The 27,405-nt window shown below is 37.0% G+C and overlaps 1 protein-coding gene across 2 annotated transcripts in view; it reads left to right on the forward strand.

Annotated features, from left to right (window-relative positions):
• ARHGAP15 (Rho GTPase activating protein 15) overlaps positions 1 to 27,405 on the forward strand; it is a 625,244-nt gene that overhangs the window by 26,500 nt on the left and 571,339 nt on the right. For both annotated transcript variants that reach the window (XM_004577187.3, XM_058664454.1), the window contains exon 2: positions 1,817 to 1,995. In XM_004577187.3, coding sequence (XP_004577244.1) covers positions 1,831 to 1,995 — 165 coding nt within the window. In that variant the 5' untranslated portion in view covers positions 1,817 to 1,830. The remainder of the gene's footprint in view (positions 1 to 1,816; positions 1,996 to 27,405) is intronic.

Consider the following 27,405-nt stretch of genomic DNA (forward strand, 5'->3'; position numbering starts at 1 on the left):
GTTCCCTTTTCTTCCATAAGGGAACAGAGTCTTTGGGAAAATAGTTTCTGATTCTCATAATCTCATCTATAACAACGTAAGTTTAATACCATAAGAATTTTCTAAAGATTAAACCACTCAGCACACTGACTAGTATGTAGTATACAGTTAATATTAATTTGCTTTCCAAATTGTCATACACTGATTTTCTTGCCTGAAAGATTTCTACTAATAAATACGCTAAAATAAATACATAAAAATAAATAAAAATTATTGATATTTTTAATATTCTTCATGAAAATTATATCCAGTCATGCTAACAGAGCTATTTGAGTTGGCAGATGGCACGAGATGATAGTACTTTATTTTACCTCAGCGGATATTATAAATACAGATAGGATTGTAGGATTTGTTTTGATTCACTCCAATTCCATTCACTTAAATTTGATCGTATTTACATGGATTTAGTTAACAACAAAAAAAAAGCATGCTAGTGGTAGTATGTGGGAATGTGCGATAAATCAGTGAACCTGTGAATTTTTAAAAACATGTCATATATCCTGAGGATTATTATTTGACAATATCATTTCTAGAAATGGTAGGCTATATCACATTGCTCAGGTAATTTCTTAATGTGCTGGTATTGGGAACACATGTAATTAAACCACGACTTGAAACATTGGTATCCCGTACTGACACGGACACAGGTTTGAGTCCCATCTGCTCCACTTCCAATTTAGCTCCCAGTTAATGTGTATGAAAAGGCAGCAGAAGATGGGCCAAATGCTTGAGTCCCTGCAAGTGCATAGAAAGACCTAACTGGAGCTCCTGGCTCCTGGCTCCTGGCTGTGGCCAGACCCAGCTCCACTTGTAGCCATCTGGGCACTGAACCAATGAATGGAAGATATTCTCTCTCTCTCTCACTCTGTGTCTCCATTCCTTTTTCACTATTACTCTGCCTTAAAATAAATTACCCAAATCTTTTAAAAAAGAAGTTTTTAAGTGGATTAGGAATGACACAAACTGTGACTGTGCAGAGGAATTCTCACATTCTCTGGCTTCTATAGCATCATATGCATAAGGAAGCCCTAGTAGGCTAGCATGGTGGTATAACTGGCAAGTCCCCCACCTGCAAATGGTGGCATCCCATAAAGATGCCAGTTAATCTCATGGGGGTTTCACTTCCCATCCAGTTCCCTAATTATGGTAAAATTAGGAAATTAGGAAGTTTTGGGAAAGCAGTGGAGGATAGCCCAAAGCACAGGGCCCATACACCCACATGGGATACCCAGAGGAGGCTCCTAACTTCAGGTCTGCTCAGCTTCAGTTGTTCAGGCCATTTTGGGAGTGAACGAGCAGAGGGAAAATGCTTGTCTGCCTCTCTCAGTAAATCTGCCTTTCAAAAAGAAGCCTCAATAGGTAAAAATAACTATGAAGAAATTGCTTGTGGGCCTGGCGTGGTAGTCTATTGGCTAAAGTCCTCACCTTGCACACGCTAGGATCCTAGTGGCCTCGCTTCCCATCCAGCTCCTGGCTACTGGCTTCAGCTCAGCTCAGCTCAGCTTTCTTTGGCTGTTGCAGCCACTTGCGGAGTGAATCAGCGGACGGAAGATGTTTCTATCTCCTCTCTCTGTATATCTGACTTTCCAATAATAAATAAATAAATCTTTGAAACAAACAAACAAAAACCTGTTGCTTCTTCTTCACTCAAGAGGTGCAAACACTTATTTATTTAATATCACAATCCTAATGATTGATTGATCAGGATGTGCATTGCACTGTTTTTCTATAAAAAAACATATTTAAAATGACATAATACTTGTGTGTATTTTAACAGGATAACCTTATAATATGCAGAAATCTACAAATGTTGATACCTCTATGGAAACACTGAGCTCTTCCCACCAAGGCACGGGAGCTGTGCAAATGAGAATCAAAAATGCCAACAGCCACCACGACAGGCTGAGCCAAAGTAAATCCATGATCCTCACTGATGCTGGGAAGGTCACTGAACCTGTAAGTCTAGCACTGCAAGTACCCTGTGGTTACGGATTTTTTAAAAAGAATCTAACTATACTTGTCTTACTTGTTTTTCTAATGTGCATGAGAAAACTGTTTTTGTTATGCATTTTTTTCTTGCCTACTTATAGTTGCAATAATAGCCCCAGTTGCAAGAGACGAGCTGGGTTTAATCCAGAGTGATAAAGTGGATTTGGAGCTAGACTGAAGAGCACCTTTGACTCATTTTAAGGGCCTCTACTATCATGCTTCAGTGTCATAAAAATAATGAGGTTATGCTAGCATGTGGTGTTTGTACTTCCAAATACAGTACATCACTTTGAAAAGCCAGAGGCTAAAATTAGCTAAGAATGAACTGAGAAAAAAAAATCATTTTAAAAATGTGAAAATCTCTTCTTTAAAATCTACCAGTAATATATGAAAGCAGAAATGATGATTTCATTTGGAATGGGCTTAAACAACTGAAATGGCATGGCTGTTTAAGGTTTGGAGAGGAAGCCATTTTGTCTTGATAATGTGTCATTAGGAAGATTTGAAATAAAATAGTTAGAGATGAACTCTATTGCCAATTGTGTCCCTGGCCCTGCACGCATCCTGAGCCACTAAACCCAATGATTGCGATGAGTCTCCTCTGGTTAATTTTCTTCCATAATGGTGGTAACTTGCAGCTGAGGCCATAGGATGTTACAAAATTATTTATGCAATGTTAGCCACTCTTTTGGACCCCAGATCTATTTTGTTTTGCATAGTGAGAGCAAGAACAAGAAATAGGTTAGCTGGGGACAGGCTGTGAATCCCAGTCACCCTGCAGAAACATGTGAGCTATTAATTGAGTGTTCTGCTAATATCGTGGGGGCCTATGAAATATTCAGCTTCCTAACTGAGTTATTAAATGAGATAAACTTGCTGAGTATCATGTTACTGATTATACTTATTCCACATTTTTCACTCGAATTTCAAGTGCAACATTAACTCACAGCAATCTCAGGAGCTTCAGAAATGAATGGTTTTAATCACTCTTTCCTCAGGTGTTGTAGACAAATTTAGCATGGAGAAGCCAGTGATTATTTGGGAGGACTGAGAAATACATCCTTTTAGATACAATTACTAATGAGAGATGCGTTTTGCTTTATTTACTTACTCATTGAAAAGAATTGTCTGCAGGGAGGCACAACACTACTTGCCTGACTTTGACTTTAAACCAGCTAAAATGTTCCTCAACCATGAACTTGAGACAGTGGTTAGAGTAAATTATTGGAATCCCTATAATGTATTATCAGTAAGAACTGTACCTTTGAAAAAGTTTAAAAGTTAAGTATATTTAATGATGCCTAACATATTTTATTGGATGTGTTTAACAAAAGGCACTATGCCGCAGTTGTTTTTGACAAGCATGAAAACATCACAGCATGAGACTGCAAAAGGAATTATGGAGAGAAATTACAAGTGATCCATCTCTCAATGAATTATCCACCTCAATAGCCCGCAGAACTCAGCTACCAATTAACACCTACTTTATTACATGTTGGGATGTACTTAATAACTTTCATGTGTTTATGCACTATTACCTTGACTGATGCCTCTTGTACAATTAGGCATAATTGGCATATCAATATGCAAAAGTTAAAAGGATTAACCCTCTTAAAACTAATGAGCATTTCTGTATCCAGCTGCTAAATGAGACAAAATTAGCATTTTTCACTTTTGGGCAGGATTTTATCATGCAGTTTCTCATTGTTGATATTACCTTGTTACATAACTTTAGTTTGGGGGGTTGTATGCTGGACTACTCGAGAATAAGAGTTTTCCAAAGTGAAATTAGCTATAATTATCCCAGCTTTTGTTTCCGCATTCTTAGCCTGGGCAATATGTATTCCTCGATAAGGAACAAAAATAAAAGTTACTTTTGGTGATGTGTGCTCAGTGCATAATTATATAAAAGGGATATTTTAGTGAGGATATGTCATTTCACTGAGAAAACTTGGCTCCGAGATACTGTATTGAAAGCTTGCCATGGCACTAATTTTCTTTCTGTCTCAGTTCTTTTCATCTCTTTTTTCCATGCACAATTTTCTGACTAGATACTGACAGAATGTAAAGTATTTTGGCATATTTATTCAAACAAGCCTGTTAAAGTTATCTTCTCAAGCTAAACTAAGAACTTGATTTTTCAGAAGCTGGGTGGTGGGGTGAGGTCAACGGGGAGATTGAATTTAGGAGAGTAGAAAGAGATGTATACCGAAAATGTAGGCAGGCATTCACATGAAGCATGATTTGTTGTAACAGAAACAGCAGAACACAAAATCTACACAGAAAAATACTGAGTACTTAAAGACTATATTTGACAACCTGTTTAATTCATTGGAGATATATATATATATATATATATATATACACACACAAACACATGCTACTTAGTCATTAGGAAAAATATGCAAATCTAGTATCTACCCATTGGTCTATATTATAACACAAAAATCTGATACTACATTCCTAATGATTTCATTTATTCAAAAAAATGAAAAAATGTCCAAGGATCGCATCCATCAAATATTTTTCTATTAATTCATAAATTATTCCTTCATATTTTTCAATTAAAATATTTTAAATGACTAAATCTGTAATTTATATTTTATATATTTATGCATTTTCTATGTATATTTTCTACATAAGTATATGTAGGAAAAATATGCACCATAAGAGCCTCTATTCTTAGCATCTTAAAATCAGAAAATATTTTGAAATGCCAATACAAACTTTATTGCCTTTTAAGTTATATAATCACAGGTGAATTTACTGGTTAAATTATGAATTTGCAAAACTTCAATGTTATGAGGAAATAAGTCAGTAAAAGTTATTGATGCTTCAGTGATAATTTATCGGTGGTAGACATCCTTTTCATTGAAGGTCGAATAAGATGGATGGCTTTTCAAAGTTCAGGATGGTTACTTGTTTCCTGGGACATGTTGGAGAGCTGGGGATTTTCAGCTAGGGAGATGTGGCATACAATGAAATCGCCTGTGAGAGAACGGAGTTCTCCACTTGGTGAGGAGGGGACAGACTTTGGGCCTCCGTAAATTGTTATTAGGCCCTAAGCACCAGAGACCTCTTAAAGGCAGGCAAATTATTCACCAAAATGTGTCAAACAGAAAAGCTGAAAGCTGAGTGCAAGTGAATCGGAACAAGTAATGTGTGACTGAGGGGTAAAAAGGTGAGTGTGTGATCTAGCCACTTGCTAATGAAAATGGGTTAATACAGCTTTGATATGACTACCACGAGGGACGCTGCAGCCTACTAGACAATTTAGAAGATATATTAATGAAGAATTTGAACAGTACAAGTTGTGAAACTGCAGACACAGGATTTGCAGGCAGGAGCAGTTAAGGCATTTAATGTTAGTGGCTCAAGCGGTAGCACATATGAATATTCACTACTTCCAGCCTATGAATCCCGCAGAAGGGCACCACTGCGTTCACAGCCATCATAAACAGGAACATATCTTTCTATCAGTGTTCAGATATAGACTTCGGTGGAGCCTTTCCTGAACATTAACATATGAGACTTTTTACTTCCAGTGGCAGACAGCATGTGTTCGTTTTTCTCCTTAATGTATTATCAGAGGGGGAAAAAAAGGAAACAATTTTCTTTTGTTTCTTACTTCTGTGATTGTAGGATACTTGCCAAAGTTGTGGCTAGCCAAAAAGGCAGGCACAAAATTGCTACTAAAAATATAAGCCTTCTGTTTAGAAGAGTTTTTGAGAAATATTATGAGATTGTAGGGCTCGTCCATGTTTACTTCAAATCAAGCTTATAGTTAGGTTTGAGGCTTTGTTTGTATAAATTGTCCTGAAGTGGATCCTGATATTTAATTAAAATGACACTAAATCACATTGAATTGATAAGAGTTGGCATCTCAAACAAAGGTAATTGCCCGTATTGGTTTTGTGCAAAAATAGCACTGCTTGGAAAATGTGCAGCCAACACAGACTGTCAACTCCATTTATAGATCAATATGTGAAAACCATTGATCAGGCAGGCATGTGTAACAGTAACACTTTGCATTTATTTGTTGTTTTTATACCACATTAAGGCTTACAGGATTATAGGCTTCCTAAATATTTTGACTTCCTCATAAATATATGATCTGTTGCATGTTAATTAAATGAGAGTCTGCAACCATTTCTAAAATTGTTTTTGGTTTGATGATTTCCTTTTATTGCTGTGGATCGTATGATCTGAAAATGGATTAGTTTCTTTCTGCGTAAAGATTATTAAAGCTTATTTTAATGTGTCCTATTTAGTGTAATATGTGACTGCCTTTTTACTTTGAAAAATACAGATAGAGACAATTATTTTCTCTTTGCGAGTGGCTGATCTTTTTTTATTAACTGGGCATTCTCGGTGCATGGAGTAGAACTATCTCCTGACATATTTTGCTCACCCTGTAGATAATGGGTCTTCTTGATTTCCCTGATAGAATTTGTTTTGTTTCTTTTCTTTTCATCTAGCTCTGTAGTGCAGGAATCTGATCAAAGATTATGTAGAAAATAAACTGATCATCTCAATTAAATTCTAGGCACACACAAATATAATTTGAATCCTATTTTTCTGATTCAAGAGCAAACCTTATGAACTGTTCTTATACACTGCATTCTACAGTTAAATCTTTCTTATCTCATCAATGTAAGAACAGTGCATTGTTCCTAATCTTTATTGGACTATTGTGGATGACATTGTAAGCCATTTTGGTTTATACGGAAAAACTAGAGGACAGTGGAGTGAGACTCTCCAAAGATCTAGGGCTCAGATATGGCTACATAATAATGTGTCTTCCACTGCAATTTTCTTTGCCTCTGAGAGGTCAATTTTCTTGAGAAATCTTTTTATATCCTCTATATACATGAGGAGTGTGGCTTTCAAGACAATATACAGGTTTATGTATGATATTGATTTAATAAAAGACACAGTTTCAGACACAACAACAATCACCCAAACATGACAAGCAAAGGTTACCTAAGGTAACTATCCTGAAGCCGTTTGCTGACTTTAGCAAAAGAAAAAGTTTGTTGCCTAGGTTTTTTCCTTCTTTTTTTTTTCTTTAACTTTTACACAGGAAGCCCCAGAGGGTAGATCATTCAAAACCCACCAGAGATTTCTTGCCTCATGCTTGCCATCTCACGCTGTGGAAATCTTTAACCGGATTTACTGAGCACAAATTGGACTTGCCAAGAGGTTCAGAAAGTGTACAATGATAGCATAGAGTCTCCACTTCAAAGGTGCACCACAGCTCTTGAATTCACATGTGTGACAATGCCGTTTCCATTTTCATGTGAGCATGGCTAAATTTGTTTAGAATGTCCCACTGATTGAACATGGCGCTGAGTGTACATGAGATACATTTTTTTTAAAGTTAGTCCTCTGATTACTAATTTGAATCCAAAACTCTAACCTTGTTAGCATCTGGACTTATTTCCATAATAACAACCCCTTCAGAACCTACAAAGTAATGAATAATTGACAACAAATGAAATGTTTTGATAGTTGTCGGCACAAAGCATGTTTAATGTTTTGTGTTGCTTCCTAGCTAATTATGTAGATGACACATTTGTCAGACCTTGACTGCCATTAGAAACGTGTTTCCAGAGGGGAGAAAAACAGGCTATTCATAGAGTAATTAACTAGAATGCTCAATGACCTGTGAGAGATTCAAATCGCTGCCAGTTCAGACATTGTTTTGTTACAGAGCAGAGGGGTAATTAAAATTCCAAATTACAGTCCTATGATGGAGCATTTGTTTGTTGACAGTATACTCTTACTCTAGTTTGTTAATTCTTTTTTAAATTGCTTCTAATCCATTTTATAGCTTTAGGAGTTCCCTCTTTGAGTTTTCTGACAGCTAATATTATGGAAAATTGTACTTCAATGGAGTACTGAGATTCTCCTTTTGAAGGGAGCGCAAGGTGGGTGGGATGAAATAGCTCCTGCCTGAAACTGACACATCAGGTGTTGTCAGGGGGAATGCCACTAACCTGGAACATCTTGTTCAAAACTTGGCTTCCGATCCTGTGATAGTCAGAAATGTGCTAAAGGGTAATGTGGAGATGAAAAGAAAAACAACCATGGACAACTAGGAGAGAAGCAAAAAGAATGGTTAGTTTAAGTGTTCTACTATTAAGAGGGAGAAGAGTTGGAGCTGACAGTAGATTTGAGGATCTATGCTGAGACAGCAGTGCTGATCTCACCATGAAATATGTTAACAATCCGTGGGAAAGCTCATAGACACCACTCACACAGTGGCAAGTTCTACAGCAATATCTCCCATCTCAGATCAATAAAAAAAGGGGAATAGTAATAATAAAGGAAGAATCAGTTCCACTCCTGTAGTTTTTTCAAGGAAATATTTGGAGAGTTTAGAAGTCTTGAGGATGAAAAAATGTCTAAAAACTTCATCTCTAGTGGAACATTTATTTAGGTTGCTGAAACTGAGAATGTAGTTTTATTAAAAGGATCTGACAGAAGTCACACGGTGTTTGATGCAGGCGAGTTGACAGAGGCATCCAGTGGGCGCTGATTATCCCCAAGTCACTGTCAGCTAGGATTGATTTTCACTTTCTCCGTTTATGTAACGGTTCCTGTAATACAGCTGACCCCGAATCACGTTACCTTGTCATTTCTCTGCATGGATCAAGAAGAGATGAGCTGAAAATAGCTAGACACTGACCTTGAACTTGCCAGAAAAGTGAGAAGTGACAGTGGGGTGCTTCTGTAGTTCCTGTACAAAGATAAAGGCACGCTGTTCTCTGCCGAGTTCACTGCAGAAGCACAAGGGGGCAGAGCAGTATTAGAGATTACAGGTGGAGTCGTTGCTGCACCAGCATGGAAAGGCAGAAATGTAGAGAGCCAGAGGTCTCGTTTTTACATCTTTGTGTAGATACAAAGGAGGATTACTGATGAATCAAAATCTCAGGTCCCCTGATGTTGATAATCAGTAATCTAAAAGTGTACATTCTCATTAAAAAGATTATCTAATACTCTTAGTGGCAGCAACCCTGCCTTTTCACTAAATTATTTGCAGCATCTCTTATTTAATTCATGTATTGCTCTCCATCCTTAAAATCACTTGGAACTGTAGTTCACATTATGAAGAGAGTTTTATGACAAACACCTGAGGTGCTCTGTGTGATTTTAGATACACACGTTATCGGATGATGAGAGCATTCTTTATATATTTATTAGATGTCAGCATCCAAAAAATAAAACTGGAGGGTGTTATAAGGTAGTTTGTGCCCACAAATAGATAAAATAAAACATGGTACTTGCCGTTTGGCTTGCTTGTGTCCGTAGTTTGTCCACTTCCCCATTTTTATGCTTGCTTTAATTTTCAAAATATATTTTCATAGATCATCATTAGAAGCTGGATGAATCTAAAGTGCACACAGTGTGTTGAACATTGTCCTTTGCTTGCTGGCACACGGTTAAGCTGAATTATTGTTGTGCTGAAGCTGAATGTTTCCATAAATGGTACTCAAAGAACTTGCCAAGTGAAACAGAGAACCAAAGCAGGTTGAGAAACAGAAGAACAAACACTGACTCAATTATCCCCCAGGTTGTAAGTGCCTTATGGACGGCATGATAGCATCTTTGCATGTGTGGTGGCACGATAATATTTGCAAAAGCCTCCACAGTAACTGGATCCTTTCTTGCATAGAGTATCTGCTGTGTGCCTAGTGTATGCATACACTTCTCTATATAGATGATGTATACATACATATTGATAAACCGATACATAAGAGAGATGTATATGTGTGTGGCATATATTTAAGCTTATTTTTTCTTTTATTCTGGGGGAAAATCAATCACATAAATACATTTATAAGTTGAAATGTTAAGATTGTCTCAAATTTCCTTTCCTAAAGATTTAATTCAGTACAAGTGGCAAAGTTAAGATCTGAGAAGTAGAATCCTAACTTACTTTAGGGATACTGTAGAAAGTAAAGTATCCTAATGCCAATCAGGAGACAAGCAATATTCAGAATATGTGTAACATTACAGATACTTACAACACTGAGAATTAGTCTTGTGTAGAAGAAAAACCTTCCCCTGAGAAAGATTTCATATTTAGGTAAGGAGGATGTTTATATGTAGGACGTTAATTTATATCTATAAAATTTGTATGGCTAGAAGTGATGCCTTTGAAGGCAATTTCAAGCAGCAGTTGCATTGTTTGGAGTAACAAGATGACCTTGAGATCCCACTCCTGTGGCTGCATCAGAAGATCCCCAGCATGCCCTTCCATGAGTTGGAAGAAACCCATTCTTCTCCAGTTGGCTCCCACTTTGCTTCTTAGGTCAAGGCAGGCACTAAGACGTTGGCTGCTCAGACACTTTCCCCAGAGCTTGGTGTTTTATTTATTATTATTATTATTTTTCCCTTTCCACCGCCTTCAATGTGTAAAGCTTTTAATAAGGGACTCCAGTCCCTGATGTGTTCCGATTCGGTTTATTGTTACCATCTGTTTAATTACCCTCTCAGGTTTGTGTTGGGAAGCATGAATCCAGCCTTTGAATCCCTGTGTTCCTAAAGAGAAGTTGTTAAAGTACGTGTCAGTTTTCAAAGAGCATATTAAAAACTGATAAGCATAACCATCGCCAAACAATAATGTGTAAGGCCAAAGCATTATTTTGCACATTAGTGTGTTTTGCAAGTGATTAGCAAAGGCATAGCAATTGTGGCACTCTCCCAGAAATGATGCTATCATCTTTCCATGCACTCTTGCATGTTTCTCCTTGGAGTGGATGGATTTTTGAAGTCCAAGCTACTTCCAAAGCACTGACAATGAGTGCATTGGGGAAAGAGAAAGGAGAAGAAAGGAGATTTGTGCTGTAACAGGATGAACGGTCAGCATGTATCAATCAGGCATGTGCTGGAAGTAAAGAGAAATCCCATGTCCTAAAACAAAGACATGATCTGGGTAAAGATGGAAAAAAGAAAGCAGGAAATGTAAAGTTACTTTTTTTTTCTTCCTCTCATGTGTCATTGTCATCATTGGAATATCACATCCTCTTTTTTTTTTTTTTTTTTTTTTTTTTGGTTTGCGAATCACCAGCGTGGTGTGGGCATTAATCCCAATAGTCACCTTTACCGAGGGTGTGTTTCTCCCATGTACAAAAGTCATTGTTTTAAAAATTATACTGGTTGACACACATTTCATTAGATCCAAATTATTTTATGGATCAGATTTTGTGTGAAATGAAAAAGAAACACCAAATGAAACAGAATCATACTTGAGTGTCTGTTGAAATATTGTAGAGATCAGGCCAGAGCTCTAAAACTCAAAAGGAAATCAATCAGGTGTTTTTATTTTCCAAATTAAGTCAGGCAAATGACTACAAATGTTTCTACTTTATTTCATCTTTATGAGATGATTTCAAAATGTAAATCCTTTTTCCCTTCAAATTTCAAGATGTTGTAAGTTTTAGAAATGGTCAAATTTTAAGAATTCCCTTCCAAAGTAGCTTAACAACAGGTAACCAGCATACTCTTCCCTCTGCATTGCTTCATGAGGAGCCAGTGCCGTTTTTGCCATTTGTTCTCCTTCCTCTCTGTGGAGGAAGAGCAGTAGTGATGACGCCAAACTTTCCTCCACGACTTTTGGACACCTGACCTGCTTTCTTTCCCACAGGGTAAAAGGAAACTACAGTCTCCGTATTTCCAATGAGAAGGGACATGTGTCTCCTTGCATTGAATTTTCTTAGATCATATCATGTAGCACAAAGTGACCCAATATAGGAAGACAGGGAAACAAAGTGACAGTTTTGTTTGCACTAATATAAACTTCAGCATAAAAACAGGGACGGGCGATGTGGGGAGAGGGGCAAATCCCAGAGGCCTGCTGCCAAATCACACTGATTAAGTAGTTGTAGCTGATATTTTGTGGTTAAATAAAATGGTTTCGAGGCATACTCTCTAATCAACAGTGAAAGGTTATTTAACAAACAAGCTTAGCTCAGGTTAGACAAACTGAGTGTATCTACTGCCAAAAGCAGCAGCAGATTTTAAAAGCCTTGAGAAAGTGGATCTGGCTCAATCTTGATAATACATCACTTGCTATGGCCTTGGCTATTGATCATAGCCTGACAATGAATAACTTTCATGGCAACTTCTTCGTTCACCATGAGTTATTGACAATTTTTAATACCAATGGCATACGATGAAGTAGACAAGAGATTCCAGTCTTTGAATTTGCTCTCCTAAAATCCCGTTTTTGATAGCAAGAAAAGGAAAACGAAAGAATAATTGTCTTCTGTCTTCTCTTAAAAATAAAGAAAATAGGAAATTTTTAAATTTTATTAAATGTCACACACATTTTTACAGATGCGTGTGACATTTAATAAGTCTCAGATCTAACACACTTTGGGTAATAAATCCTTATGTTTAAGAGCACATTGCTGTTGTTGATTTTGCCTTAGTTAATGGAGTTAGGAAGTGGTACCGTAATGATGTACCCAAAGGTCCCCACATTGAACATTTCCCTATTCACCAAATGGACATGGGCTCAATGATAGTCCTCCGTGTATCCTCTATGCCTCTCTGAAATTCAAAGTAGAATGCCCATGCATTTGTTCATTTCTCCACTCATAAATTCAAAGGCAGGTATAGGTAAATATTCTATTCTTGTCTTGTTTTCATTTGAAATTGTGAGACTCGCATCTGATCCTAACCTTTTTCAATCCCATTTTCATACTTTGACGTGTGCCTTTGTACAAAGTCAAGCTGCCACTGAAATTCGTTGCACATTATTGGTCTCTCTTCCATGGTGTTTATTAATTCATGGTAAGCTTTTAATTGAGGTTGAAATATTTCATTTTTAAAAAATTTGCTTATTTTGCTTGGAAAATGAGAATCAGAGAGAGATTTTCCATCTGTTGGTTCACTGCCTGCACAAATGCCTGCAACAGCCATGGATGGGCTGATCAGAAGCTTGAAACCAGGAGTTTCTAACAGGTATCACACATAGGTACAAGGTCCCTAGAACTTAGGCTACCCTCCATTTTTTTCCAGGCCATAATGACCGAGATGGATCAGGAAGTTTAGTAGTAAGGACATGAACCAGCACCCAAATGGTATGCCAATACCATAGCTGGAAGATTAATCTGTTATACCAACACTCCAGCCCCCAAACAGCCTTTTTTACAGCTACGTATAAAATTTCTTAATCAGATTTTATCATTTCAGCTTAATTTTATATTTAGACTCTCACATTAGTACAAATGAGCAAACATCTTGGTGTAATTCAGACAACACTAAAAATCTATATTTACAAAAATGGTGTTTTCTTGTTAACAAGTTAGAAATGTCCTATTTATTCTGGATTATTTATATATGATTTTACTTCATCAATTTTTTCAATAAGGTTTGAAAATTTGATGAGAAACTACTTCATATTTTAGTGAAACAGTGCTCTTTGAAATATTACAAAAGAGAATCACATCAGGATTTCAGAAAATGAGAAATAATGATATCTTACAGTTCAAGATATTATATAAAATTTAACTCAATTTAGATTTGACTAGTCATCTAATTACCTACTATTTATGTCACATTCTTACTAATTAAGCTTAATTTGAAGAATTTTAAACTTTGTTAGGATTTTTTAAAATTTCTTTTTCCATTCATATATAACATTGCATTAGAAAAGAAACACACACTCAAATGTACTGCAATAATGAAAGTCTCAAGTAAGCTCCTCATGGCCAAATTGCTTACTCTGGAGTATCAGCAATGTAAGCCTTTATGGAAAGAGGACAGATTCTCAGGAGAGAGATATGCTCCCCTGAAACAAAACTGGAAGTCTTCTCAGAATCTCTACTGGACACTGACAGACATAAAATATATGCTTTCCTTGGTTTCTATGGCATTTTTTCTTAATTTTGCTTGAATTGAGCTGATACTTTAACATTCTTAGCTTTCATATAAGAATGTTTGCCTATGGTATTTCTCAAAAATCAGAAACTTTGACATCGTGAGATTGATTCCCCAAGAACAGGCAATAGCCAAATGAAGCCATGCAGATGTTGTCCTCTCTGGATGCAATGGAACCCTGGTCAATAACTCCTGACCCAGGCCCTCCTCCTTGGAGGCATTCAAATTACCAATGTCCTCTTTTGCAGGTATACTCTATCATTTGCATGCCCACTGAGACCTGAGGAAGCTGAGTAAACATTTGGATAAATGTAAGACTCAAGACTCCTTTGAGTGTAAATCCTTGACACTGCTACTTGTAGGAAGGAATCTACTTCTGAAATGGCAAGAAATAGTTCCTTCTTATATTCCAGTGGTTATTTAATAAATGAAACTTTGGAAAACTTTATACTTTGCTGATTCCCAGAGACACTAATTAGTGCCCCTGTGGCTCACAACTCACCAACAACAAATCAAAGATTCAGTCATGGGGAGATGTGGCACAAGCAGCTGTCCCTGGGGTGGTCCCTCTAGGTTCAATCAGAGCTGTCAACAGGCAGTGTCACAAGAAGACAGTAAGTGAGGCCCTTGTTTGTTAGTTATGAATATGTTATGTATTCCTTGTTCTTACCACTGACATTTCACCCTAACAAGGATCATAATTCTCTGTAGCAGTGTTAAGCCAGGTCTAAAACATCCCCTCAAGTTAATTTCCATGAGGATTATCATCAAAGTGAGGTGGCACTCTGTAGGAGAAAATAGGAATCCTGCTATTCTCTGATGGAGTACCTGAATCCTGATTGTACTAGGCTCAGCTGCAGCCATTATAGGCATTATAGGCATATTGTTTTTCTGCCTCTTCTTGTCTGTCCCTTTGACATAAAATTGATACCTTAACAGTTGTAATAATCAATAGCAAATGTGAACCAGTGTTGGACAGATCTGTGGGCAAATTTTCACTCAGGCTCTCTCATACAAAGTTACTTTGGATTATTCTTTGTTGGCTTTGAGCCTTTCTATCCACATTTAAAATGAATATAAAAATATCAATTATATACAGTTAAAGAAGATAATGATTTTTAGAAAAATTACTGCAGTGGCCAGAGGTGAACTGATACAAAGTCAGGGGACAGGAGTGTCTTCTGGATCTCCCTTGTGAGTGTAGAGGCCTGAGTACTTGAATCATCCTCCACTGCCTTCTCAGACCATAAACAGATATCTGGATTGGAAATGGAGCAATTGGGACATGAACTGGTACCCACAAGGGAGTCTAGTGCCGCAAGGCAGAGAATTAGCCTGTTGAGTCATGGTATTGGCCCCAAAGAAGATAATATAAAGTGTGATGCATGGGCATATAGGACATTCAAAATAATGTAGACAATTGCTATTATATTAATGTCATTTATTTGTATAATGTCTTTCCATCAGGCTAAGCCTATTCCTTTCAGGTACTCAGAGTGCCAATGTGTCATTTGGTCACCATTCAGGACACATGTTCCCCACATCTGTCTATATTTGAATCACACAGATTCAGAATATCTTGAATTCCTGGTCAATCTGTTCTGGATTGACTTTAGCTTTTTAATATTACACACATCTTCTCTGAGGTTTGTGATTCTTTCCTGTAGTAACATCTGCAGGTTCCAGTTACAATTATTACTCACACTTAGCTCTTAAAATGCAATAGCATAACATTGACTCAACTGGCTGATCTTGTACCTAGAAATGCAAGTATCCCATATGGGCACTGGTTTGTGTCTCAGCGGCTCCACTTCCCAGCCAGGCTCCTGCTTATGACTTGGGAAAGCAGCAGCAGATAGCCCAAAGCCTTGGGACCCTGTGTCTGCATGGGAGAACCACAAGAAGTTCCTGGCTCCTGGCTTTGCAGTTGACTCAACTCCAGCCATTGCAATTATTGGGAAGTGCTTTCTCTTTGTCTCTCCTTCTCTCTGTGAGTCTGCCATTCATATGAAAAAAAATAAATCTTTTAAAATGCAATAATATAGCATTGGTCATTTGGAAATATCTGTTATGGACTTGACAGTGGACCAAGTGCCATTGTATAGATGATTTGATTAAACTCCCATGCCAAAAAGTAAGTGACAAAACAGGTGTACATCCAAGGGTGTCCAATAGAAAGTTCTAGTGTTTTGCATTCAGAATCACATATTCCCGTAATGCCCAAGCTCAGAATCCATTTTTCTGAGGTGGATGACTATGGGTATATTCTGTTTTGTTTATACTAAACCAGAGTGTGAGTGACTATCAGAGGTATAGTCCCTTTTATGCTTATTAAAGTTCTATTTAGCTTTAAAGAACCAATGAAAACCCAACCTTCTACCCTAAGTTTTCTCTCACTGGCCTTTCGCTTTTCTAAATGCCTATAGCAATTATTCTTTTAATTAGTTATTTAATTATTCATTTTGCACAGCTTTCGTGGATTTCTTTCTGTTATACTTTGAAAACATTAGCTTTCATTACTGCTGTTCAACTTTTTTTATGTTTTCATATTATCTATCCCCTATTAAAGTGAAAATTCCTTGAAGTCAGACATTCTAGCTAACCTTAACACAATTTTGCTGAAAATAAGCATTTAGTACTGTTTTAATTTAATATATATAAAAAGATTTAGCATGTGTGTCTACTAGCATCTAATTAAGGATATCTTCTGTAACGTGTGGACAAAATGTGCTTGAGGACATTGAAATAAAAAAATTATATTCACAAGAACACCATCTCTCCAAAAATTAGACTTTAGAATGCATCACAACCATATATGTAAAAGAACTGAATGTGGAGGGATAATTTATCAATGCTTAACCTGATAAATAATGAAGTTCCTATTGAGTGCATTGAGCCCCAGACCAGATATCTGATCTCCATTTCCTGACTTGTGGTTTAGAGACTGTAGACTGTGTCCCAACCAAAACTACACAGATACAAACTTGAAATAGTCAGCATTCTGTTGATCTTCATCCTCTTTCTGGGTTTCATTGTCTTCATACTTGAACTCCCAGAAAATAGCATTGCAGGAATAAAGGGGGACTGAAGTGGAAGAAAGCATCTGGGAAGTATAAAAGCCCAAAATACATTAATAAAGATGGAACTGGAGTTACAGTGTGCACCTGTAGGAGGCTGGAGAGTGGGGATTTGTTTATTTTTTTTCTGTGTACTTGTGTAGTTGATTCCATCAGAGAACGAGGTATGGAAAGTTGGACATAATCCCATTTGTTTCTCACAAAAATGTACTAGGTCGTCTTATTTGTTAAAAACCTAATAAAAAATGAAGAGCATCAGACAGCCTCAAGGTGTAATTTTCTCTAAGAAGCGAATTCAGCCACACATCTGGATACGAATTTTACCCATAATAGTCATGTGACCTTTAGTAACCACTAATTATTGCATTTGACCTCTTGTAATAGAAAAACGGACAGAGCAGTTTAAACAAATAATGAGTTCATTTGTGCATTTTCATGGGTGTGTTGTGTAACAATCCTCTAGAGGTTGGCATCTCCAACGGTTGCCATGCATGGCTGAACAAATGATGAGAAACAATGGCTCCTCTCCTTCTATTCACCATCTTCAGAATGAGGTTTATTTCATATTGCTTCACTTCTAATGGCCAGTAGATGGCTGCTTGACTTTAGCATTTCAGATGTATTTCAGACAGGAAAGAAGATAAGCAAATGTAATAGGCATGTGCAAGGTAATACTGCCCTCTTTCAGACAGCCTTTAGGAAAGGCCCATTGAGCGATCTCCCTTACTGTCTTCGTTCAAAACTCTATCACACACTTCCATTAGCTTCAAGGAAGACTAAGAAATGTAATTTTTAATGAGAATACCACTGCAAACAAAATACAAAACAGGGTAAGAGCTAGTAAATGTTCAGAGGTAAATGATAGAATGTAATGAGAGGATTAGGAACATTGCTTAGATCAACATACAACACTTTGAAAGTTTAGATTTTATTAATTGATTTATAATTATAGGTCACTAAAGAACTTTAAGCAGACATGTCACTCTGCTGGTAGAAAACAGGTTAGGAACTGAAGACAGAAATTAAGGAGACCATCAAGAAATGGTCTTTTGATTCATTTTCAGATAAATTACAGTAGATTGTGATACACTGGTTGAATGAGGAGAGGCTAGAACAAATTAAAGGTTAACAGGGTGCTGAAAAATATTGGATGAGTTTGGAAAGGAAGTGGATTGGCTTTTACAATGTCAATGTGGAAAGACGGAGCTGACAGCAGTGGCAATCACTGTGACAGGAAGAACTGAGTATCACAGGGACTATTGCAAGGAGAGATGTCAGGCAAGTTTGTGATGTCAGCAGAGCATCAAACTTAAAAGTGTAAAGGGACAATCAATTGGTTTGAGTTTGGAGTTCTGACAACAGGTGTCCTTAGATATATAATTTTGATATCAACAACAAGCAGGTGGTATCGAATGCTGTAGAAATATTTAAGATTGTATTGAGGTGAAGTGTAGACATAAAACAGGGCAAAAGCCTGCTAGTTATGACTGCTAAGAAGTTGAATGAGTGGTTAGAATGGTGATCATGTTGGTTGACACTAATGAATTTCAAGAAAGAAAGGATATTTGAGAAGTAAAAATATATACAAGTAAAAATCAGTTAATAAACATATACACATGTGTTTCACAGAGGAACGCAGATATCTAATTTTTTGCATAACAAACACCTCCCACAAAAATTAAAGTCACAGGAAAACTAGTAGATCTTATTTTTAGAATATATGACTAAAGGATATAATAAAAACATAAATGGTGCCTGCTTCATGTGTATTTGAGATATAACACAGTCATAAATGGATGAACAGATACATAAGTTAGATTTACCATGCAACATACAAATGTATGCTTTCACAAAATCTAATTGATATTACAGATTGACTCATGTTTTAAATGTTATTTTTTCCTCCACTAGTAAGAAGTTTTTGAAAATATGCTTTTAACTTAACTATAAAAGTATCAACCGTTGCTCAAGAGTGACAATCTCTTATTGCAACATCAGAAGACATAGGAAAAAGTCAAAGTGCCTGTTAAATGAGAACCAACTTCAACATGCAAGATAAATGTTCACACATAGAATCAAAGGTTAAGCATCAAGGTAAAGATAAATAAATAAACTACGCTCAGAAAATAAAGATAATCCAGAAAACAAAAAAAAAACATTATAATTTAATCTTGTGCAAATTGAGTACATATTTTTGAAGTTAATTTTTCATTTATAGTTTGCCCCAGGATAAAATGATAAGCTGTATTAATCAGAAAGGGTTAATGGCATGCTATTTCTTTGATAGATGAATAACAGTCACTACACCAAGTTGTTAGTAGCTTTTGTTCAAGGCAACCATTGTACCTCAGCAACAAATCGCATGAAAATGTCAACTGTGCCTTTGATTTTATCCACTTTTTAAAAAATCCCACAAAGAATATTATAATAGAATGTGTAAAATTAATAGCTTTTAAGGGTTCTTTCCTAGTGTTATTTTTCTTGGTTGAATTCTCTCCCTAGTTTGGCCTTCAGATATGCATTCACTTGTTAGAAGATGTGCTTGTGATAACTGCAGTAGAGGCACTTGATTCAACAGCTGCATTTATCCAACAATTCCCTCTTACCCAAATATTCCCAGTATAGACACTGCATACAGTTCTCCTTCATTTGTACTCTGGTTTTTCACCTGCTAGACTCTGTATCATCTTAACTCCTAAAACCAGATCTGCCAGGCTCCCTACAGATACAATTACTAAGGCTGTAACTGAAATGATGTATCTCATATTGATCTTCAACCAGAAGTTCTTGTCCTGAAGCTTTTGTTGCACATTAAGACACTAATGATCATCTCCACCAAATGAGCAGCTTAATAGTCACAAAAAGCTGAATGAAACGACTTTGATCACCACCTTTGAGTGTGCTGTATCCCAACATCTCTCCCATCCATAATTGGCAAGTGCTAAGTTTTAAATTTTAAAGAGAGAGAGAGGGAGAGAGGGAGAGATGAGAAGAAAGGAAACAAAAATTACTTAGGAGAAATGTTTTTTTCCCCTCAAAAATTGCTTCTGTTTTCCTGATTTACCATGTTTTCAGGTCAAAAAAATACTCTGCCTATAGTCTATTTTTAGTAGTTTGCTTTTTAGCAACCTCATTTTCCTTCTATAAGGATTCAGATCAGTCCAGTTGAAATGACAGAAATTAGCACTTTAGACTGCCTTTTGAATTTACATTTTAAAAGAATTGGTACAGATTAACCAGTGTTGTCTGCTCTGTGTCTTAAGGAAAAGTGGAACGAATTGATGCTTTTTGTTGTTGTTATTGTGTTGTTTTGCTTTGTTTTGTTTTTTTAATATTCAAGTCTCCTGGAAAATCCAGAATAATGGCTCTATAATGAAGCCGTTACACAAATGCAGCATTATCCTGAAAGGAAAAATTAATGGTACTTTTATAATGGATCAAGTGGGGGAAAAAATCTCTGTAGGTATTAGATGTATTAATGTTATCCACTTCACAGCTAAAAGAGTAAGCATACTCCGGAGACCTTTCACATCCAAATTCTAAATCAACTTTATATTGTAGGCTATGAATTTTCCTTAGGAGCACACAGATGCATAATTTGCAAGTGGACACTGTGTAATATGGTAGATTCTGTACCCAGAAAAGATAAACCACCGAGGGTTAAAGAAAATTATGCCTGAGATTTTAGGGACCATTAGGTTTTTTGATGTATCTCAAGGGTTTCTAAACCAATGAACTGAACATCCTGGGAGTCTCTAGTTTGACCTAAGTAGAAGAAACAAAGAACAGTCGAACTATCAGCTGCGCTCAATGCTTTTAAAATGTTCACGGAAGACTAATTCAAAAAGTTATGAATCATATGATAAGTTTAGGCTCGCTACAGGCAAAATGTTATGTTTTAGTACTGGAAACAGTTTCTGAGATAATTGGTCAATATTCAGCGAGGAAGGATTGGAGAGAAGGCTAAGATGGAAAATGATCTGATAGCCTTTGAAGCCGCTGAGGTTGGGAGAGAAACCTATTACAATCATCTCCCTCCATTGTTTTTTGTTATCCAGAGGCAGTGCCTGCAGATGGAAGCTCTTTGTCTCCAAGGTTGTAGAACAGGGATCTGTTAATAGAGTGAAGACGCACAGCGCTGTTCATCGCAACCACTGGATTGAGGAGAATGTTCTTTCTAAAGTAATCTTTGCAAGCCACTTTACGATTTCTTCCTTGGATAAAGGAATCGGTACACTATTTTAAAAGAGTTCTTTCTATCTGCTGGAAGTCATAAATATTTTTGAGGTCATGATGACAATCATCTTGGAAATTCAATCTGGTCATAAAAGTGGTCTCATTGGAAGTAAGAAGAATAAAATACAAATAATAGAATCATAATGATAATAGAATAATTCTGAGTAATTATGTAACAATGAATTAATATAAATAAATATAACACAAGGAGTCTAAAGAGTTCAACGAGAATTGTGTCATAATATTAGTAACGAATTTCCATAATTTTTGTGCCAGATAAACCCATCTTTAAATTACACAATCCAAAAATATTTTGAAGTACCTTTTATATATGACACCTGAAATAAATATTTTATGTATTGAATCTATAAATATTCTTATTTAGGGTTTTTTAATGTGAGTCAATTGAATAGGAATCATTCTGTTCTCAAACTTGGATATACTTGAGTTCCTTTATCTTGAAAATTTCCTTTTAATCACAAATCCATCATGTGAGAGAAAGACTGTCTCTCATTCCCTCAAGCAAAACACTTCAGGTTGCTTCTCACACAAATAGAAAGATGCACAAAATTTATTGTACGTTGACAGAAAAGGTTAAATGGCAAATTATGTAGGTGACTTTTCAACCATTCACCTCTGTTGGCAATATATTTTTACTCAAAATTTTAGTTGCAAAGTTCAAAACAAATGAAATTTCTCATTGTAAAAATAAATACAATTGATTTGTGATTTTCAGTATGATTCACATTTTATTAAAAATAATGAAATTGATATCTGTATGCACAACACAAACTACTAATAAATAAACAAAGCATTTTATATTTCTTTTGGAATTTAAACAGTTAAAATTATTATACGGATTTGGCATGATGGCTTAACTGGTTAATCCTCTTCCTGCAAGTGCCAGTGCCCCATTTGGGCACCAGTTCATGACTCAGTTGCTCCACTGTTCATCCAGCTCCCTGCTTGTGGCCTGGGAAAGCAGTCGAGGATAGTCCAAAGCCTTGGGATCCTGTAACCATGTGGGAGATCCAGAAGAAGCTCCTGGATCCTGGCTTCAGATCAGCTCAGCTCTAGCCATTGTGGCCATTTTTTAGAGTGAACTAGTACTTGGAAGATCTTTCTCTCTGTCTCTCCTTTTCTCTGTGAATCTGCCTTTCCAATAACAGTAAGTCTGTCTTTCTATCTATCTGTCTATACACACACACACACATATGATAACAGTACATCACTGGATATTTTCCTGAGGTTTGTTTTTGATCATTTAAAAGATAGTGACAGAAAAGTAACAGAGAGAAGGGAGGAAAGAAATCTTAAACTTGCTGATACAGTCCTCAAATGCCCACAACTACCAGGACAAGTGCAAGAAAAAGCAAAGAGCCTGGATCTCCATGTAAGTCTCCCACAAGGGTGTTAGAGAACCAGTTATCTGAGCTGGTATCTACTGCTTTCCAGGGTGGACAGGAGCTGGAAACTGGGTATGAAGTGGAGAAGCAATCAATCCCAGTCACTTTGATATGGCTTGTGGAGCCACCAAGTGGTGGCTTAACCCAGTCAGCCCAAATATCCATGTTGTTACATAGTATTAAATAAGGAAAACTAGCTAGTAAATGGGAAAGCCTCTGTGACATTCATTAGTCCTGGCCAGTTCTCTTGTAGTTCTAAATATAGAATACTTAGAATAGATTTAAAATTTTTTTAAAAGTGTATTGACTTTCATGCTTTGTATGTAATTGTTTATTCACGATTCCTCTATAAATCTGTGTCTTTGGTAAGATTCAGCATGGAAGAGTCAACTTCTTAATTGGGGCAGCTCAAGTTAGGGTTGCAATATTTAAACACAAAATGCCAGGCTTGATATGTCTGTAAACCTCAGCTGAAGATAAGGACTCAGAGCTTGGCAGAGTTCTACTTCCTTCCACATAGGTTTTTTCATGGCCTTTTTTGGCGTCTTCATTGCACAGGGACTCTATATATCTGTATCTGTGTATATCTATATCTCTATATCTGTATCTGTATCTATATATCTATATCTACATCTATATCTATATCATCTATATCTATATCATTGGAAAGTCAGATTTAACAAGAGGAGAGACAGAAAGATCTTCCATCTGCTGGCTTACTCACCAGATGGCCACAAAGGCTGGAGCAGAGCCAGTCTGAAGACAAAGCCAGACTTCTTCCAGACTTCTCATGCAGATATAAGGTCCCAAGGCTTTGAGCCATTCTCTATTGCCTTCCCAGGCCACAAGCAGGGAGCTAAATGAGCAGTGGAGCAGCTGGGAATGAACCAGAGCCAATATGAGGTGCATACAAGATGAGGATTTAGCCTCTAAGCCATCATGCCAGGCCCACAGACAGTATATTTTAAGTGTTAGTGTTTCAAGAGACCAGGGTGGAAACTGTGCTAGTTTTGAAGTCTTCTGGAATTACACTTTTGGTGGTTATAGGCACACCATATTTCTGGGAACAGAGCACAGATTTCGACTGCCAGTGGTGTTGTGACATGCTTAGAAATTAGAGTATACCATACAGCTGAAATTTATCAACATTTCTATCCTCCACTTCTCTTAGTCCCTTTTCCACTCAATATGAGAGAATTTCAAAAAACTTTGCAGACAATTCAATTAAAAGATAAATTTGCAGGCAGGCATGTATCTTGAGGCCAGCATACTCAGAGAATCACCAGTTCTCTTGTGCAGTGACTCTAAATTCTGGCTAATGTAAGAATAATTTTTGGAGTTTTAAGTTTTATTTATTGTCTTAAGATGAGAGAGAGAGAGATACACTTCTTGCTTACTGTGTCATTCCTATATGCATGTAACAGTCAAGGATGGGCTAGGCTGAAACCAGTAAGCCAGGACCTCAATTCTGTCACGCACATGAGTTGTAGGAACCCAACTGCTTGCACCATCACCTTTTGCCTCCAGGGTGTGCATTAGCAAGAAGTGGAGCTGAGCCAGGAATCAAACCCAGGTTCTGTGATAATGATATAGTTGTTGAAATGTGTTTCAACTATGTCAAATGTCCAAATGTGGGAAGTTCCTTAAAAGTAAAAATTCCTGTACCCAACCTAGACTTTCAAAATTATACTATTCACTATTGCCTTATAATCAGGCCTCAATTAAACAAACCAAAAACTTCCAAGGGTACTTGTACTGGTCAGCCTTTGCTTTGAAACCCAGTGTATGAAATGAGTAGATCTATGATATACAAATTCAGCTCACAATAGGAAGTTACCAATGTCCATCTCCCATTTCACATGTTATTCTTTTAAAAAGATTTATTTTTTTTGTTGAAAGGCAGAATTACAGAGAGAAGGAACAACAAAGGGACACAGAATCTTCCATCTGCTGATTTACTTCCCAGATGACTAAAATGGCTGTTGCTGTGCTAGGCTGATGGCAGGGGTCAGGAGCTTCTTTAAGGTCTTTAATGTGGCCACAGGAGTCCAATCACTTGAGCCATCTTTCGCTGCTTTCCCAGCCACATCAGCAGGGAGCTGGATCAGAAGTGGAGCAGCGTTTTGAAGCAATGCTTATAGGGATTGTCAGTGTCAGAGTTGATGGCTTAACACATTATTCTACATTGCTGACCCCTAAATATATTATTCTATAAAAATCCAGACACAGATCATCTGTGTTGGAAAAATTTTTTATTTTCTTTCTGCACCAAATATATCATTAAGGAATGTGTGTGTGTGTGTGTCCCTTTGGATAGGGGAAGAAGATGGAGAGAGACATAGGAGAATAATAAATGCAGAATCAACTTGCATCTTCATATGGCTTCATGACCTTTGTAGAGACCTCTACTCCTTGCTGCCACTGGCCTTGAAGCCTCAGTTAGAGCTGAAGTGAGAGTTAACAGTTGCCAAGACTGACCCTTGCAATGCAAACAGCAGAGGGTGAAAGTAACTAAAAATTCAAAGCACTGGGCCAATTACATCTGATTAAAGTCACAAAAATTTAGTGAGATGTATTATGGAATAAGAGGTCTGTTTTTGGAAAGGCAGATATACATAGAGAAGGAGAGACAGAGGGAAATATCTTTCATCCACTGGGTCACTCCCCAAGTGACTGCAATGGCCAGAGCCAAGCTCATCCGAAGTCAGCAGCCAGGGGCTTCTTTTGGGTCTCCCAGTAGAGTGTAGGGTCCCAAGGCCTTAGGCCATCCACCACTGCTTTCCCAGGTCACAAGCAGGGAGCTTTACGGAAAATGGAGCAGCCAGGACATGAACCAGTGCCCATATGGGATCACCAACATACAAGCTGAGGATTTACCCTCTAGGCTATGATGCCAGGACCAGGAAATCAATCTTAACAGAAGGGATTAGTTATGTTAGACAGGAAGATAGGAAGGGGTTTATTAATTCTAACATTTTGTTCTAGCATCCAGACCTAAGCAGCAGCAGGTTTTGGGCATGGCTGCTCACTGACTCTGAGCCCTGAGAGGTTCACTGAACTTGTTTAAGCCCAAGAGTGTGGGAGAAAGGGGTCTGACATAGTTCTTGTCCCTGTTAACTGTATCTGGAGCTAATTCAGATCCATTAGGACCTAAGAAAAGCAAAGATAGGGGAAAGTCTACTGAGCTGTTCCACATGAGTAGGTGTTGTTTATTCATACCAAAGAATCCTTTATTCACAAACAATGATAAATTATTATCAGCCTGAAAAGATTCATGTTATTAGAATTTGAAAGATTTACAGTTTCTCTTAGGTGTAAAGCATGTTTCTTGTGTTCTTCCATTTTCTCAGGAAAATGGAAAGGAGTTCAGTGGGCATCATCAAAAGCTACTATTTTTCTTTGGATATCTTTGATTAAAAAAAAGGAACAAGTGTATTAAAGTATCTAAAATGGATCAGATAAGAAATAGAAGTCCACAATGGAAAAATAAAACTATACAGCAGCTGAATGAGTAACAGAGCTCCAACCTGAATGTGAAAATGGGACACTCAAAACAGTATTTTAAAAATTCTCTTTGCCCAGAAGTTTCTCTGGAGTTGTCTGTCTTTTTTTCTTTTCTTTTTCTTTTCTTTCTTTCTTTTCTTTCCTTCTTTCTCTCTCTTTTTCTTTCTTCTTTCTTTCTTTCTGTCTGTCTTTCATCTAAAGGTGAAATGCTGTCATGTTACAAATGTGTTTACTCAAAGCAAAACTGTCCAAAAAGAAAGAAAGAAAAAAAGAAAGAAAAAGAAAAAGAAAAAGAAAACTACTGCCCGTAATTTGAAGCTTGAAGTTGGAATCACATAAAAATAAAGACAGTCTTGATATATCATTGAGTAGGTATGCCAGGATAAAAGACAGAAATGTGAGATTAGGCAAACAAGTTTCTTTGCTGTTATTGCCCTTGCTCTTCGAAGCCGATTCTTTCTCCCTTGTAGCCCCTGGCAGTCTGCTGAGCTAGGGAGGTCGGCAACCCAGCAGCTTAAGTCTCTGCAAGAAAAGACAGAAACATGTAACCTGAAATGACACAGCCGCTGATGCAGCGTGTTGCTCTACTTGCTTGTATTTTGAAGTGCATCGTGTGAGCTGGATTGCAAAGAATAGCATTCGACAGGGTGAAGGGTCGTATACACTGAAAAGAATGAAAGATTCTTGGTGAGGCAAAAGTCTGAAGGACAAGTGCCTTTAGCATCAACTGAAAGTCTTACAGCATAAATATGACCTCAAAGAATTGGACAGCACTGCATGACCAATACAAGAAGAGTGTACTGGACCAACTGATTCAGGTTTATTGCTGTCTCATTTGCTTTCTTAAAGAAGTTATCTTTGATGGCTTTGATTTGAATAAAGCAAGATTAATTTTTATCACACATTTCTATCCACACAGTACTGGATGAATTAGAAGAAAGCAGTTGATTCTAGTCTGTGTCCCTAAGGAAAGAATGTGTGTAAATTTAATATACTAGATAATATCTTTGAGCCATTTATTATCTTACATAACATCTTTGAGCCTCACTTTAGAAAATCATGGTTTTATGTAAGAGGCTGATTTTTGTCAATCAAGTGGCATATTTAACGCAAGTAATAACGAATCTGTAATGATCCTGCCTGACCTATTAGTGCTTAACACAATCCTTTCCTGTAGAAAGCACATGAAGATTCAGGTTATAGCACAATTTCCTTTCTTTCAAAATGGAAATAATCTTTTCCCCCATTTTTTTAAATAAAAG

This window comes from Ochotona princeps, chromosome 5 (genome assembly GCF_030435755.1).
Source record: "Ochotona princeps isolate mOchPri1 chromosome 5, mOchPri1.hap1, whole genome shotgun sequence".
Taxonomy (NCBI): Eukaryota; Metazoa; Chordata; class Mammalia; order Lagomorpha; family Ochotonidae; genus Ochotona; species Ochotona princeps.